Raw genomic sequence first — 18,451 nt, 5'->3', positions numbered from 1 at the left:
AAACTTGATTGACTAAGGATTTTCAATATTTTTCTCCGAAAGAAATATTGTGGATTTAGCTCGTAGCTGGATTTTCTGGCATCTTCTCACGGTCATTGGAAACGGTCGTGGATAGACCTAGGGGTTCCCAATTGGAGTGAAAAAAAAAATCAATTTGTAGAAAAATTATGGATTAAAATTTAGCTTTTTTTATCACTTATTCGACATCAGGAATAATTGTTTCAAAATGCTCGAAATTTTTTTATTCGGTCGGAAAATATGATTTGTCTTGAAAAAACTTTAATTTTTAATCCCATGATCTCCCCTAATTGGGTCCTAAAATGAAGCTTAGATTGCTGATATTATTGTTTACAGCGATAAAGCTTATTTTTCTGAGTACAATGACCCTTTGTACGACCTCAAAGAGTTAAAAATGGATTTTCAAATCAATTTTGAAAAATTAACCTCGCGGTCCTTCTTGACAGAAAAGCTTCTACTTGACAGCTCGTTCCAAGGGGACCATAGTTGATCCATCGAAAAAATGTTGTCTTGTCAAAAAAAATTTTTGCATTAAAATGAAAAATAGTGATCAGAAATGGTTTTTAATCGTGTTTTTTACCGTTGTACATAAAAATTGGCATAGGGCTTTAGTACCCAATTCTGGTTCGATGCCGCCATCATGCGTTTGTTTGTCAACAAAGCTGCAGCTTGATGGTGAGACGAAGCGAGGGGGGAAGAGATTTTGACATTTTTATGTCCGCATCTGGCCCGCCGCCTATTTCATCGTAGTCCAGCTAGTAACTGATCGTACAATAAATATCTATCTAAAATGTTCATAAAAACGGGAGTGTCCAAATCCTTTGACAAGTTTGACAGGAGCTTTGACAACGGATGTTACAAATAAACTGAAACTACAAACTAAAAGACAATAGGCAAAAAGATAAAAAGACAAAAAATAACAAAAAGACAAAACAGACGAAAGAAAAATTACCCTTACAGAGTTTTTTACAGTGATGAAATTCACTAAGCGAGACTGTTAACTTAAATTTGAGGTAGGGTAGAGTAGTCATCAATGAGACACGGGGAACAATGATAAAATGGCTCTCACAAGTCGAAGTTTCAACCAATCAGGCTCATATTTGTGGGAAAGGTGTGTCTACTGGATACACGTCTGCCATATTAGTGGCTTTGGTTATGGACGCTCCCTTGAAAAGTTATTCATAAATGTTTGATTCTGGGGTGTAAAAGTAAATTATGGACAAAAATTACTTTTTCGCTCGTAGGCTGCCATTTACACCAAAACTAATATTTCTTCAAATTTCTTTCGACGTTCCATAGGGATTAAGTTGGGCTACAATGTCCTTTCATTAGATTTGGCCAAAATTTAGAATAAACTCAGAATCCAGGGCTGTCTCATTGTTCCCCACTCATTTCAGCCCATGGGTAACAATGAGACACTTTGATTTTTCTTCATTAATTTTTTTCATAATCTATGAAAATCTTTCAAAACATGAATTAAAAGTGATTTTTGGCATATTTATAGAGTTTTAACTTCATTTAACCAAAAATACAAAGTTATTTGGTATTAATATATGGATTTTACAAAATTTAAATACTTTTTAGTGTAACTTTTGTTATTAAAAGTTTCATGTTGGCAAAATTGCTCTAAAATGTTTAAGGCAAGTCACCTGCAATGGAACAATACAAAAACATGATGTTTTGCTAGAAAAATGTTGATTTTCGTAGAGTGTCTCATTGTTCCCCACCTGTCTCATTGTTCCTGCCAAGTGCGTCTACAATGAGACAGTTGAATAACTCTGGCTGTAGATGTCGGATCGATCTCATATTTTTGTCAATGTTAGAACACATTAAAAGAAAGAAAATGCAACTAAAAGCTCATTAAAACATGCTGATGAAAAAATTAGAAAAATCGTTGAAAGTTGAAAACCAAAAGTGTCTCATTGATGACTACCCTACCCTATTTATTACTTTGAGCCAATTTAAAACACCTTTTAATAGAGCTAATTCAAGAAAAAGGTGGTAACAAAACAGCCTTTTATCGTCTGCTAAAGATTTGAATCGTTGTTTGAATGAATGATAGCCAAAAAACTATATTTTTGTATTGACTGAGAGCCAGTAAAATTAACACCGACTGTCAAACTGACTTGATGCTTGGGCAAAACACAAAACAAGCAAATAGAAATAATTATGTCATTCACTGCACCCTTCACCAACCACACCGTTGTTGCTAGTTAATTGAAGTCTCCTCTTCAGGCAGCTCCGCAAGCGAACAGGTACCGGCAATCGAACAGGTTACAAACAGTGAATGAACACCTTCAATGAATGAAACTGTTGCCTTTACCACACCCATACCAGCTGCACCCGCACTGCTCTATGAATCATCTTATCGGGCAGTCGAGCAGTTTCGTCCAAGTTGCTAAGCTAGTATTAGTGATGGGTTAGGCCCACCTTACTTCATTCAGACAGTGACTTAAGACGGCGAGGTACCTAATTAACAAATAAACATTCGTCTGCCATATTCATTTCGGGCGTAGTCTGCTGAACTCGTTGGTTCAGGAATTCCGGAGCGGTTAATTTAGTGGAAAATGTTCTGATTCTAGTTGCGAACCTGCGTTTTTTCATCGATTGTAAGTGCTTCAGTGGTCGAGCGATTGAAAAATGGCGATTTTGTGGCGCTGCGGCGCCCTTTTGGCCCTGATCGCCGTGGTGGGTGTGTTGGCCCAGTACGAGTGGCAGCCACGGGACGCGTTCGACGAGGTTAAGGCCAAGTTTGACCGTGCCACCGCGGACAACTGTCCGATTCTGCACAAATCGGACCTGTTCCTTTCGGACGACACCGTGTCCCACCTGCCGGACATCAAAGAGTTCGACCAGAATCCGATCTTCCCGAATCGATCGGCGCTGCTGCTGCTCCACAATATGGCGCTCAGTCGGGGCTTCTACTGGAGCTACATTCTTCAGAGTCGATTCATCCGACCCGCCATCAACGACACGTACGACCCGGGTATGATGTACTACTTCCTGTCGACCGTGGCGGACGTCTCCGCAAATCCGTCCATCAACGCCTCCGCCATCTACTTCTCCCCGAACACCTCGTTCTCATCGTCCTACCGAGGCTTCTTCAACAAGACCTTCCCTCGATTCGCTCCACGAACCTTCCGCCTGGACGACTTCAACGACCCGATCCATCTGCACAAAATCTCCACGATGAACACGTTCGACGTGCGCGATCTCGGGGCATTTCCACCGGATTCGGTCTCGCGGGACTACACCCAGGATCAGTACAAGATCAACGATTGGTACAACGCGTGGCTTCCGGATGACGTGGATCGGCGTCACGACACCAAGACGACGTACCAGGTGGAGATACGGTATGCGAACAATACGAACGAGACGTTCACCTTCCACGGACCGCCGGGGGCAGATGAAGATCCGGGTCCGGTGAAGTTCACCAAGCCGTACTTTGACTGTCGGCGGTCGAACAAGTGGCTGGTGTCGGCGGTGGTGCCGATTGCGGATATCTACCCGAGGCATACGCAGTTCCGGCACATTGAGTATCCCAAGTGAGTAGATTGGTCTTTAGATTAGTTGATATCTCGCATTTGTCTTGTGTTTTTTTTCAATGCAAATAATCATCTTTACGGTTAACGTGAAGTAGTAGGTCTGGCCACATCAACTGGGCCCTTTCAAAGGGGATCAAAATACAATAAAAAAATCCATCTAAATTTATAACAACTTTTGCGTAATTCCAACTAACCTCACGGATAAAAAGTCTGTAAGTCAATTCGTAAAGTCTGTGATGCCGAATTGTTAATATTGAGTTTTTTTTCCAAAATCGTTAATAATTGGGTCTTAAATTTAGCTAAAATTTTAAATATAATTGTTCACAACGATAAAGCTTATTTTTCTGAGTACAATAACCATTTGTACAATTGGGTACTAAAGCCCTATGTTAATTTTTATGTACAACGGTAAAAAACACGATTAAAATCCATTTCTGATCACTTTTTTTTATTTTAATGCAAAAAAAAATATGACAAGACAACATTTTTTCGATGGATCAACTATGGTCCCCTTGGAACGAGCTGTCAAGTAGGAGCTTTTCTGTCAAGAAAGTCCTTCGAGGTTAATTTTTTAAAATTGATTTAAAAATCCTGTTTAAACTCTTTGTGGTCGTACAAAGGGTCATTGTACTCAGAAAAATAAGCTTTATCGCTGTAAACAATAATATCAGCAATCTAAGCTTTATTTTAGGACCCAATTGCAAAGGTGGATTTTTAAATACTTTAATAAAAAAAATAACTTCACGGCCTTTTGTGACAGAAAAGGTCCTACTTGACAGCTCGTTCCAAGGGGACCATTGATGATTCATCTAAAAAGTGTTGTTTTGTCAATTTATTTTTTTGAATTAAAATGATATAAAAAGGTGTTCAGAAATGGTTATTTTTTTTTTGTTTTCTACCGTTGTACATACAAATTTACAAACGGCTTTAGAACGCTATACTCAGCAAACGATGTCAATAACAAGCCATGGTTCCAACAGTTGCATTTTACACCACCCAGCTGGTTTCCAATCTTTAGTTTTCAGAATATCCAAGTATTAAAGAGATTTTTGTATACACCGAATAAAAATTTGCTGTGCTTTACATCGGAATTCCACAAAAATTGAAAATATTTTTGATCGATCCCAGACATGCTAAATATGATTGTAACGGCAGGAAAATGCATTTCTAATTGTTTTCAGTTGATTGGACTTCTATTTCCTTGAAAATTTTGAAGTTACCTGAAAAAAATTGCCCCCTGATAATTCTAACCGGTGGTTGGTCACTTTTTCGTTTGACACTTTTATAGTTTGCACCCCGTTGGTTGGTCAAAGTCAAACCAAAAAGTGACGAACTGTTACTTTTTACACTGCGCTTACGAACACCATCAAAATAAACGTTTGGTAGTGTGTGTGAACTCCTTGTAAAAAAGGTTTCAAACTAAAAAGTGGTTTGACAACAGTTGGTGCCAAACCACCGGGGTTTGAGTGTACAACAGCCAAGTTTCAAATCACTACATTGTTTACTAACAAGCTTAACCGCCGTTGTGCCTACCAAGCAGTAACGCCAATAGACGGACTCTAAACAAAATCTTTTTTTTCTCTCTTCCCTCTGACAGATACACCGCCGTCGCCGTCATCGAAATGGACTTTGAGCGCATCGACATCAACCAGTGTCCGAAGGCCGAGGGTAACAAGGGCAAGAACAAGTTTGCCGACACGGCCCGGTGTAAAAAGGAAACGACGGAGTGTGAACCGCTGGACGGGTGGGGCTTCCGAAGGGGTGGCTATCAGTGTCGGTGTAATCCGGGCTACAGATTGCCGGCCGTGGTGAGGCGGCCCTACTTGGGGGAGATATTGGAGCGGGCTTCCAGCGAGCAGTATTACAATGGGTTTGACTGTACGCCGATTGGGTGGCTGCAGAAGACTCCGATCGAGTGGTACAGGTTGCCGGCTTACACGCGGGAGAAGTACTTGGCGCACTACTACGAGCACAAGAATTACAGCAAGGGTGCGATCTCGATCCACTCGGAGAAGATCAACGTGAACGAGGTCCTGAACTTTATCTTGGGCGTGAACGAGAAGACGTGCAAGAACTTCCATAAGCAGGATCTGATCTTGAATGGGGACATTAGCTTTGGAGCGCAGGAGCAGTTTGCGAACGAGGCCAAGATGGCGATCCGGTTGGCGAACTTCATCAGTGCCTTCCTGCAGATATCCGACCCACTGGAAGTTTACTCCGGCAAGCGAGTCGCGGACAAACCCCTCACCGAGGATCAGATGATGGGTGAAACGTTGGCGCTGGTCATGGGTAACTCGCGAATTTGGAGTGCCGCCACGTACTGGGACCGCAGCAAGTTCCCCAACCGGACCCTGTTTGCTCCGTACGCGTACAAGACCCAGAAGAACAGTCGCAAGTTCAAGATGGAGGACGTCGCACGGAACAACAAGACCGGCGAGGACTACACCGAACTGCCCTACTTCAAGCTGATGCGGCAGCGTTGGGCGGCGAACTTTGACTCGCTGGAGAAGTACTACATGAAGATGAGGTTAAGACATAACGAAACTGGGGAGCATTCGCAAAAGTACGAACACTATCCGAACTTTTACCACGCGGCCACGATGCAGCACGGACACTGGACGGTGCCGCAGTTCGACTGCAAGGGATACGTCAAGAAGTGGTTGATTACGTACGCGGTGCCGTTCTTCGGGTGGGACAGCCTGAAGGTGAAGCTGGAGTTCAAGTGAGTAGCGTTCAACTGGATACCGTTAAAACATTCAACAGTCCTACTATAATTATTCCAGAAGAATTCCATATAATGCACTTTTTCTCACCTTCTTCATTTTGACTACTTCCCTCTTTTTTCTCCCTCAATCCGAATCCGAAAACTACAGGGGCATCGTTGCAGTCTCGATGAACATGCTCCAGCTGGATATCAACCAGTGTCCGGATGATTATTACGTGCCGAATGCATTCAAAAATACCCACAAATGCGACGAGAAGACCTCATATGTAAGTACACAGCACAAAAAGGACTACAAAAGGTCTTCCAGACTAGGGAGTTCCTCGTATCTCTTCTTAAAACCTGAAATTCCCAATAACTATCCCTCGCGGCGAGAAGATCCTTTGTTCTGTGGCATCAAAACAACACATTTACATAACCAACGCCAAGTCTCCGTGTGTGTGTGTGTGTGTGTGCGCATTCTTTTGTTCTTCGGTTTAACCCCTTTTTTGCTGCAACGACGAAGACCCGAGACCTTAGTTTTTTTGTCGTCTGGCGTTTTGTTATGACGAGAACTTCCGAAATGAGTGAAGGAACGCGACGACTGCAGGCGCAGGATGCATTTCTCGGTGATGTGCGGTGCCATGAACCAAACAGAAGTCGCTGCGAAAGTGTGTTGAGTTTTATTTGTTATTTGCATTAAAAAGAAGTTGGAGCGGGGTTAGAGATGATAGGTTGAGGTGCTTGATAAACCGTTAAAGAGTTTTAAAAGCTAAATTTATAGTTTATAACTTTTGATTAAGGGACCATCCATAAACCACGTGGACACTTTTGGGGGAGGGGGGGGGGGTGCTATGGCGATTGTCCACGAAGGGGACGGGTTGTTGTGATTTCCAAAAAAGTGGTTTGTGGATGGTCCCTAAAGCGTATATTTTTTCTAGTTTTTGATTCTCTAGGAAAACTGGAAAAGTTTTGCCTTCCTCACCATACTGAGGAAAGGCTATAAAATCACTCGAAAAATGAACTTCTTAATTTGACTACCTAGACCCACCTTCACGTATACATATCGACTCAGAATCATGTTCTGAGCAAATGTCTGTGTGGATGTGTGTAGGTGGGTGGACAACAAAATTGTCACTCGATTCTCTTCTGACTGGATGAACGGATTTTGACCGTATTAGTCTCATTCGATCCGTCTTGGGGTCCCATAGGTCTCTATTTAAAATCAGCAAGTTTAGTTAAATACTTCAAAAGTTATGCTAAAAAACGATTTTGGCGAATGTCCGGAAGATTGTAAAAAGGGTGGTTTTTGCAAGAAAACCTATCATGTTATACATTTTTAGAAAGGTTTTAAAAAGACCTTTCCAATGAGTCCAAAACATTGAAGATCTGACAACCCTATCAAAAGTTATTAGCACTTAAGTGTTATTTATACACTTTTTGGAGGCCAGATTTCAGATATTGTGATAGAAATATTGCCTGAATCATCCATGTGAAATATCGTTGAATAGGTTTTTTTATCAGACCTTAACGATGAGCCAGAAATATTTAAGGTCTGTGAACCCTTTAAAAAGAAATGAGTAATGAAGTAGATTTGTTAAACATGTTGCTATTTTTTACTAAAGAGCAATTCTCTACGAAATCGGTATTTTTTCTTCAATTTTAATTTTTGTATTTTTTAATCCGGCTGAAAATTTTTTGGTGCCTTCGGTATGCCCAAAGAAGCCATTTTGCATCATTAGTTTGTCCATATAATTTTCCATACAAATTTGGCAGCTGTCCATACAAAAATGATGTATAAAAATTTAAAAATCTGTATCTTTTGAAGAAATTTTTTGATCGATTTGGTGTCTTCGGCAAAGTTGTAGGTATGGATACGGACTACACTGGAAAAAAATTATATACGGTAAAAAAAATTGGTGATTTTTTTTATTTAACTTTTTATGACTAAAACTAGATTTGCAAAAAAACACTATTTTTATTTTTTTATTTTTTGATATGTTTTAGAGGACATAAAATGTCAACTTTTCAGAAATTTCCATGTTGTGCAAAAAATCATTGACCGAGTTATGAATTTTTTAATCAATACTATTTTTTTAAAAAAATCGAAATATTGGTCGCAAAATTTTTCAACTTAATTTTTCGATGTAAAATCAAATTTGCAATCAAAAAGTACTTTAGTGAAATTTTGATAAAGTGCACCGTTTTCAAGTTATAGCCATTTTTAGGTGACTTTTTTGAAAATAGTCACAGTTTTTCTTTTTTAAATTAGTGCACATGTTTGCCCACCTCTGGAAAAAATATTTTTGAAAAGCTGAGAAAATTCTCTATATTTTGCTTCTCCGGACTTGATGTTGATACGACCTTTAGTTGCTGAGATATTGCAATGCAAAGGTTTAAAAACAGGAAAATTAATGTTTTCTAAGTCTTACCCAAACAGCCCACCATTTTTCAATGTCGATATCTCAGCAACTAATGGTCCGATTTTCAATGTTAAAATATGAAACATTTGTGAAATTTTCCGATCTTTTCGAAAACAATATTTTCAAAATTTACAAACCAAGAAAATATTGTTTTCGAAACGATTGGAAAATTTCACAAATGTTTCATATTTTAACATTGAAAATCGGACCATTAGTTGCTGAGATATCGACATTGAAAAATTGGGGCTGTTTGGGTAAGACTTAGAAAACATCAATTTTCCTGTTTTTAAACACTTGCATTGCAATATCTCAGCAACTAAAGGTCGTATCAACAAAGTCCGCAGGAGCAAAATATAGAGAATTTTCTCAGCTTTTCAAAAATATTTTTTTCAAAGGTGGGCAAACATGTGCACTAATTTAAAAAAAAATGAAAAACTGCGACTATTTTCAAAAAAGTCACTTAAATATTGATTTAACTTGAAAACGGTGCACTTTATCAAAATTTCACTAAAGTACTTTTTGATTGCAAATTTGATTTTACATCGAAAAATGAAGTTGAAACATTTTTGTGACCAAAATTTCGATTTTTTGAAAAAAATAGTATTGAATAAAAAATTCATGACTCGGTCAATGATTTTTTGCACAACCTGGAAATTTCTGGAAAGTTGGCATTTTATGTTCTCTTACACATATCAAAAAATAAAAAAAAATAAAAATAGTGTTTTTTGTAAATCAAGTTTTAGTGATAAAAAGCTAAATAAAAAAATCACCAAATTTTTTTTACCGTGTATCATTTTTTTCCAGTGTAGTCCGTATCCATACATGTGCATCATTTTTGTATGGATAGCTGCCAAATTTGTATGGAAAATTATATAGACAAACTAATGATGCAAAATGGCTTCTTTGGACATACCGAAGGCACCAAAAAAGTTTCAGCCGGATTAAAAAATACAAAAAAAATCGAATGACCGAAATCCTAGAGAACTGCTCTAAATGTATTGACTTTATGAATGTGAGGAAGGCACCAACCACCTAAAGGTGGATTATATTACTTTGAAATAGAAATTTACTAAATTATCTTTTCATTTAAGAGGGGAGAAGGGGGACTTGATCTCGTCAGCGTTTAGGAAAAACATTTCTATGTTTTAGAAAGTTGTGCTGAATTTACTCAAACTAACTGTAAAAAACAAAGATTACAAAAATGTTCGGATTGATTTTTACTATTTTTTTTTTTTCGAACATTTCTACAAAAAAAACCTTTAAAAGATATTTTATGATATAGAATTTTTTTTTTTGAAACTTGTATTATTACATGAATTGTTTGATAAACTTACATTACAAAACCTTCACGTTTTTGTGTTTATATTAATCATCCGAGTACACAGTAAAAAATTGTGTAGATTAAGAAAGAGTAATTTTGGAAGGTTGAATATTACCTCTTTTATGATGTAATTGTGGAATACTGAAACGATGTTTTTCTGTATACAACTTTGCGATTTTCCCCATATAAACTTCGAAGATAAAAAGCGACCTTTTAAAGATTTCAAAAAAAAAAACTCGCCCCTTGTCAACCTAATACAGGGTTTATGTGAAATTACTGCACCCAAAATTCCGAGTCGAGAGAATCGCTCCCTCAAAATATATTGAGGGCTCAGCGCCAAAATCGAGAGAATAACACTACCAACTCACACCACCACAACAAATGAGTTCATTCGTTCATTGAAACAATAAATCTCCAACAAGTGTCATACATCGACATCTGACCATCTGCCATCATCAAGGTGTGGTGGCCGAGGCAGTTAAGTCATTGGGTTAGTATGTCTAAGGTGTCTGGTTCGATTCCCGTAGTCGACCCATTTCGAGCTGTGTTCTCTTTGTCCGTAAATGGTGCCACAATTCTCTCGTTTCGAGGCCCTTATTCTCTCGGACTAGCGCTGCCCAGTTTTGGGTGTGGTACTTAGGCGTCATCCATAAAGTATGTCACGCTAAAATCGGCCAAAATTAACCCCCCCCTCCCCTATGTCACACTTTGTCACGCTGGCTCTGACCCCCTCAGAAAGTACGTCACGTTTTGTCGGACCCCCCACCCTCCGCACTATCTTGTTTTTTGTACAATTTTACACAGTAAAAAAATCATGGTAATATAACATCTGGGAAGCCCGATCAGACGGTAATAACTAAATTCATGCCATTTCAATAACAAATACTGTTAAAATAACAGAAATTGTTATGGATTCTTCTTAAAAAATCCATTGTTGCATAAGGGTTAAATAACAGTTTATGTTATCATAACAAAATTTGTTATTGGTCTGATATTGTCTGAATGCCAAAACAGCTTTGGAATAACATTTTTTGTTATGGAAGAATACCGCCAACTGTTATTGGGTTGATCGGATTAGTTGTTAAAATAACAAAAAATAATAACAAAGATTTGTTCGAAGAATAACTTAAAATGTTATTAGTCTGTTATTATAATAACAATCCAATAACAAAAAAATCATAACGACGAATAACAAATCTTGTTATTAATAACAAAAAATGTGTTTGGCCTAGTATTTTCAAATATCAAAAAATGTTATTCCCAAGTTATTTCCGTCTGCTCGGGAGGAGTACATCTTTTATGTCAGAAAAAATGTGTAATTTTACCTCTGAAAATGAGTAATTTTACCACTTTTCTGGTGTAATGACACTTTTTGAGTCTAAATTGAGTTAAATTTACATCATTAAATCTGTAAAATTCAACCTTCAGAAATCACAGCTTTGAAATTTACACATTACACTGTGTGGCATGATTTATAAAAAGGATGATTTTGAAATTCGGAATTCATTCGAGAATGTTTTTAATTTTTACAGGTTGCGTTTGGATTTTTTAAATTTTGTTCAATGTTGTAGTGATAAAAATCACCATCACAGTTTTTTGAAGCATATTAAATCTATCATAAAAAACTCTGTTTCATAGAGCCTTCAATCGTGTTTGATTTATGAGTGATTTATGAGTCAAACATTAAATTTTTAAAGCTATATTTAAAAAAAAAGTTCAATATTAGATAAATAGTCTAGCGTGACGTCACAGTCTCACGTACCCCCCCTCTCCCCCTTGTCACACTTTGTCACACTTGCGACAACCCCCCCTCCCCCCCTAGAGCGTGACGTACTTTATGGATGACGCCTTACACACAGTAAAAAATTGTGCAAATTTGGAAGGTTCAAACAATTTCACAGTTTGCATTAAATTGCGAGAGCTTTGTGCGGTACAATTAAAAATGAAAACATGTCTTGCCAAGTTATTTTGTATGATTTTGTATGATTGGGAGCAATATTTTACTTAGAGTGCGCTGACCACGGGGACGCGCTGTCTTGTTTTTGCATGCTAATTTTCATTTCTTTTGTGTCGCTGTGTGTGTGCTTGGGTGCGTGGTTATTATATATAGGTGAAGGGATTTTATTAAATGATCATTATATTGCATTATTATATTTAATTGATTATATAACCACACTATATTTTACACTTAACACATTATACAAAACACATATGAAACTGTAAACAGGAGCGTTTGGTACGGTATGTCCACGCATCCTTCCTCCCCTGTAGATTCTCTGAAATGGTCTCTGTTTACAGAATCTGTCTCTGCGGTTAATGCAACGCAGTAGGCCTGGCCGCTTTAATTTATGCAATACATCTTCGGGGTTACTCAAGTGTACTGCAATAATTAATATTGACAAGAAAGAACTTGGGGCGTAATCTAACCCCAAGTTCTTCCAGGATGCTTTCTTCGGACTGGCTGCGCTTGTGTTCGATTAGATTAGATTAGATTAGATTGGGAGCAATATTTTACTTAAATTTAAATTTTACGTTTTTATGTTTTTAGTGAATCTTCCTAAAAATATTCAAATCAACATAAAATCACAAAGATTTCACAACATTTTCCAACCCTGCCCGACTGCATCCTTCCCTTTATTGCATACTCTATCCTCAACGGCAGTACGCGCGAGACCTTTGTTATGCACTTCATTATCCCTCAATCAAATCGCTTCAACCTCCGTGCTCAGACACAGGCATTCCCGCGTCTACGAGCAGGAACTCCGCGTCAACACTTCACAGCGCAGGATGTCGTCTACCTTGGACGCAGATTTTTTTTTGTCGTTTCCTTTCACTCTCCCCATTGAAATTTTTCGAAAAAATATCCAGACTTGAGGGGAGACGCCACACGGCACACCAAAACAAACCTTTCCCGGGCGTTGACCTTACCCAACATGGACCCTTTTTTTTCGCTGTTCTATTATTTCGAGACTGATTTTTCTTTTTTTTATGTATTCCTTCTTCCACAGTGCGTTCCGATCCAGGGCCGCGAGTTCGAGCTCGGGGGCTACAAGTGCGAGTGTCTGCAGGGCTACGAGTACCCGTACGAGGATCCGATCACGTACTTTGACGGGCAGCTCGTGGAGGCCGAATTCCTGAACATTGTCAACGACGACCGCAGCCGGTACGATACGTTCAAGTGCCGGCTGGCTGGGGCCGCCTCGGCCCGGCTCGAGGTGACCATCTTGGGGGCGTTGATGGTGCTGTCCTGGTTGTTGTTCCGCCGGTGGAGCCGGTAGGGAGGTTGCAGGAGGTGGCCATCCGAAAAGAACTGCAATGAAAGTCGTACTGCTTTCAACGGGAGCTGAGGAAGAAGGTTGAAACGTGAAACACAAGTGCATTGCCCTATGGCGTCGGTTAGACGCTCGGTAGAGTTAGGAATAAGCTGGAGGTTGCAAATCAGACGCAGTTTGACATCATAGGACAGCTGTCAAACCTATTACAGCTCTCAATCGACACCTTTTCTTTTATTCCGACTATTTTCAATTCTTATGAAAAACTGAAGAGATACTGACATGGCCGAATCTAGAGGTGAAATTTGGATATCAAATTGAAATAACTTATGTTATTCTTCCTCATCCGTGTGAAAAAAAGTCTTAAAAAACTACAAAATTGTTTGAAATATCAAATTTCTAAAAATATTTTTGATTCCTTTCAAACAACCATGCGGGGCAAAATGCACCGGGTAAAAGCAGTTTTCACTAGTCACCACTAGATGACACCGCTGTTTTTACAAAGGAGCTTCACAGCGGTGCATTTTGCCCCGACCACGCTTTTTGCAGAAAATTTAATTAAAAAAGGCATTTTTTATGTTTTTGGACTCATCTATCTATAGAATAATGAAGATTATGACAAAAACTATAAACTTCAAAACTTACAATATCAATAAATGCTTTTTATATTGTCTAAAAATCATAACGAAAGTTCAATGAAAATTAGATCAAAACACAACATTTGCAAGTTTTGCCAATAACTTTAGCATCGTACGATGCTCAAATTTTTCCAGCATGGTTTTACAATGTTAAGCTTCCAATTTCCATGATTTTTTCCACAGAAAATTCTTCCCAATACCCAGAAAGGCATGGGGTGCATATTACCCCCTCTCCCCCTGCAAATATTTTGACAGAGTGACTGAATTTGACAGATTGACAGAAGAGTACTTGCCAACATAGCAGACACTGAAAAGCTACACCTTGAAGTCCGTTATAAAAGTAATGGTCAAATTTATAAAAAAGAGCCGTTTTCTAAATTTTGACACAATTTAACATGCCACTTAATTTCAGCAAACACAATCGTGTTTTATTGTCTATGACATGAATCTTGAAGTCCATTCTAGAAGTGACAGTTGGATTGAATTAAATTAAAGTTAATCAAAGTCTCAGAGATCTTTCCATTTAACTTTGACAAATTTACAGTTTGAGCAGGGTGGCCAATCAGAGACAATTTTTGAATTTTCCTTATCAGACAAAGTAAGACCAATACATTTCTTTAATTGAAGTTTGTTCTAAATTTTCATATATAGCATTCAAAAACCTAATGCAAACGCATTAAACTATTCAAAATTCTTTTCACATTTTATTGATACAATTTTCGCTTCCACTCCTAAATTATTGTTCCGCAAAAAGATGGACAAAAAGGTTAGGTAGTTTATAAAATTAAATTGCTCTAAGATCTCGTTTGAAGAGTACTCAGAAATCAAGTGGGATACTTTGAAGCTTTTTAAAATGATAGAAAAATTGTTAGATTTTAGAGAGAAGAAATAGGTTTATGAGCTAGTTTCAACATTTTGAAAATTTGGCTTGACATTTAAAAAAAATCGTGTTTGAGAAGCAATAGCTTTTAAACTTGTGTAAGACTTGACTTTGCTGAATCAAAATTTTGGGAAACAGGTGCTAAGTCATTTAAAAATTAAACAAAATACGATCGATGTATTTTAAAGGTAAAAAACTTAAACAATTTAATCCAACCAAATCATGCTAAATTTTCAATGGGTAATTCTCCGCCAACTCACACAGCAGTTGCCCCGACCCCTCTTCGATTTGCGTGAAACTTTGTCCTAAGGGGTAACTTTTGTCCCTGATCACGAATCCGAGGTCCGTTTTTTGATATCTCGTGACGGAGGGGCGGTACGACCCCTTCCATTTTTGAACATGTGAAACAAGAGGTGTTTTTCAATAATTTGCAGCCTAAAACGGTGATGAGATAGAAATTTGGTGTCAAAGGGACTTTTATGTAAAATTAATTCCGAAAAAACGTATTTTTCATCGAAAAAAACACTAAAAAAGTTTTGAAAATTCTCCCATTTTCCGTTACTCGACTGTAAAAAATTTTGGAACATGTCATTTTATGGGAAATTTAATGTACTTTTCGAATCTCCATTGTCCCAGAAGGGTCATTTTTTCATTTAAAACAAAATTTTTATTTTAAAATTTCGTGTTTTTTCTAACTTTGCAGGGTTATTTTTTAGAGTGTAACAATGTTCGACAAAGTTGTAGAGCAGACAATTACAAGAATTTATATATAGAGACATAAGGGGTTTGCTTATAAACATCACGAGTTATTGCGATTTTACGAAAAAAAAGTTTTGAAAAAGTTGGTCGTCATCGATCATGGCCATTCATGGTCACCCGCGACAGACACGGACGACGAAACAAAGAGAAACGCAAAAAGTAACTTTTTCAAAACTTTTTTTTCGTAAAATCGCGATAACTCGTGATGTTTATAAGCAAACCCCTTATGTCTATATATCAAAATTTTGTAATTGTCTGCTCTACAACTTTGTAGAACATTGTTACACTCTAAAAAATAACCCTGCAAAGTTAGAAAAAACACGAAATTTTAAAATGAAAAATTTTGTTCTAAATGAAAAAATGACCCTTCTGGGACAATGAGATTCGAAAAGTACATTAAATTTCCCATAAAATGACATGTTCCAAATTTTTTACAGTCGAGTAACGGAAAATGGGAGAATTTTTAAACTTTTAGTGTTTTTCGATGAAAAATACGTTTATTCGAAATTCTGAGTACGCCATCAAATCGGGCGTCTAATTTTACATAAAAGTCTCTTTGACACCAAATTTCTATCTCATCACCGTTTCAGGCTGCAAATTATTGAAAAATACCTCTTTTTCGCATGTTCAAAAATGGAAGGGTCGTACCGCCCTCCGTCACGAGATATCAAAAAACGGACCTCGGTTTCGTGATCAGGGACAAAAGTTACCCCTTAGGACAAAGTTTCACGCAAATCGAAGAGGGGTCGGGGCAACTTTTCCCGATTTCGTGTGAGTTGGTAGAGAATTACCCCAATACTTTCACTAAGAATATATTTTTTGATAAGGCTGGTACAAAAAATTTTAAAAGTTTTTGTCACCCCCCCCTCCCCCCCTTCAAATCAGGGGGCAAAAAAATATTTTTACAATAAACTTTAAAATTTCAATGAAAATTCAAGTGCAACCAGCTGAAATCAAATTAAAATACATTCTCCTGCGTTTAAAATCATTTTTAGCATGTTTGGGTTTATTAAAAAATCTTAAGATTTTTTGAAAATTTTCGATGCATTTTTTTTCCATTACAATTTTTATTTTTGTCAGATCTTAGATTTTTTGAAAAATAATGATTGCAAAACAACTGAACTAGTGTAAAATGCATTTTAAAACACTTTTTTTCGTTTAAATGTGAAGACTATGGCTTGTTATTTAAATTTTTATATTTTTTTGCTCCCCCCCCCCTTTATCACGGCCAGGGCCGAGGGACAACAACTTTTTTAAATATTTGCATCGGCCTAATGTAGTAAAGTAGTCAAAAATTTCACAATACATTTAAAAAAAAAACTCAAATTTTCATAATCTGCAATGTAAGCATCAAACGAAGCGCAATTATTTTTTTTTTGTAAAATATTCATTTTTCACAAAATACCGTACGCAAACGAAGCAAAATTTTGAATGCATTCCACTTTAATAGATTTATTTTTGTTAAATTCTCTAGTTTTCGCAAAATACCATATTGTTTCTAAAATTTTCTAACTTTCATAATTTGCTATGTGGATATCAAACAAAGTGATGTTTTGTATGAATTTTTGCCTTATTAGAGTATTGTTTTGCAATGCTTATGTTAAATACTGAAATTTTCATAATTCGCAAAATGGGTGTCATACGATGCTAAATTTTGTATGAATTTTCTCTAAATACTTTTTGTTGTAAAATACTAATTTTTATAGAAAATATATTTTTTTTGAATACTCAAATTTTTATAATTTGCAATATGGGTATCAAATAGCAACATTCTGTACGTATTTACACTTAAGTTGATTTTTTTTTGCTGTAAATAATTCAAGTTTTTACAAAATATCATGTTTTTAATTAAACATAATTAATATTGCATTAAAATTTGAGTATTTGATAAAAATACGATATTTTGTGAAAATTATAGTATTTTACAAACAAAACCCTGATAAAGTGAAAATTTTTACAAAATGATCGAAAAATCGGTGTATTGTCAAAAATATATCACTAAATTTCCTGGGAAAATATTTGTAAAATTCTCAATCTTTCTTAGTTTCTTTAGTGGCCTGAACTAATAGAAATTTGACTTTGACAGGAACATTTCAGTCACCACTAGTCCTGGATTTTGAATTCTGTAAAAGAAGAGACGATTATATTTATAAGTCAAAATGGACCAGTAATTCCTGCTTTATTTTTTAAATATTTTTTTTCATTCGATGATGTTGTTCGGATTTTTTTCAAATTATTGGCTATATTTTACGAAATTGAACGGAATTTAACTTTTGCTTACATTTCAATCGATTGCTTTCGAAAGGACTGGCTAGAATTGATTTTGAAGTATTTTTCAAGTCACTCACAAACAAATTTATATGGTATAAAATTATGACTAGTTAAAAAAAAATCAATTCCTAAATTTATGAAATCGACAAATTTGCTAGGCTTACAACTAAAACATTTTATTTTTGACAGATTGACAGAAATTTACTTACCAAATAATATCAAATTGTAATATCTGAAACACACTTTTAATGATACTACAGATGGCGAACCATAATTAAAACTTGAAGTCCGCAATAGAAGTGAAACATACAAAAATTCAAATTAAACCCCTTTTATAATGTGAAACATTCCAACAAAACGGTGTCTGATTTGCAGTATCCAGAAAAAAAAGTTAAATTTAAATCTAGAACCTCTAGCAATAGTTATTATAACCGTATAGGTAAGCAGAAGAAACATTAACATTCCGTCCAGGGACTTTAGAAAAAAATAATCATGTTAGAATAGATCTAAATCATGAAGAAAGTAAAAGATTTAAAAACATATCTCTAACACAAATTTAGCAACTTAAACCGTCCAGCAAGTATTGTGAAAAAGAATAATCGATAAGCCATTAGAACGTAAGC

General features: G+C 36.6%; 1 protein-coding gene across 1 annotated transcript; it reads left to right on the top strand.

The window, feature by feature from the left end:
- Positions 1 to 2,454: 2,454 nt before the first annotated feature.
- Positions 2,455 to 13,659, top strand: LOC6035078. The gene is made up of 4 exons (XM_001845261.2): positions 2,455 to 3,563; positions 5,161 to 6,285; positions 6,437 to 6,554; positions 13,017 to 13,659. Exons 1-4 carry the CDS (start codon positions 2,659 to 2,661, stop codon positions 13,284 to 13,286), a joined length of 2,418 nt encoding a protein of 805 aa, XP_001845313.2. The 5' UTR covers positions 2,455 to 2,658; the 3' UTR covers positions 13,287 to 13,659.
- The last annotated feature ends 4,792 nt before the right edge of the window (positions 13,660 to 18,451 follow it).

The sequence above is a fragment of the Culex quinquefasciatus genome, chromosome 1, assembly GCF_015732765.1.
Source record: "Culex quinquefasciatus strain JHB chromosome 1, VPISU_Cqui_1.0_pri_paternal, whole genome shotgun sequence".
NCBI classification, from domain to species: domain Eukaryota; kingdom Metazoa; phylum Arthropoda; class Insecta; order Diptera; family Culicidae; genus Culex; species Culex quinquefasciatus.
This window is presented reverse-complemented; position numbering and strand designations above follow the sequence as displayed.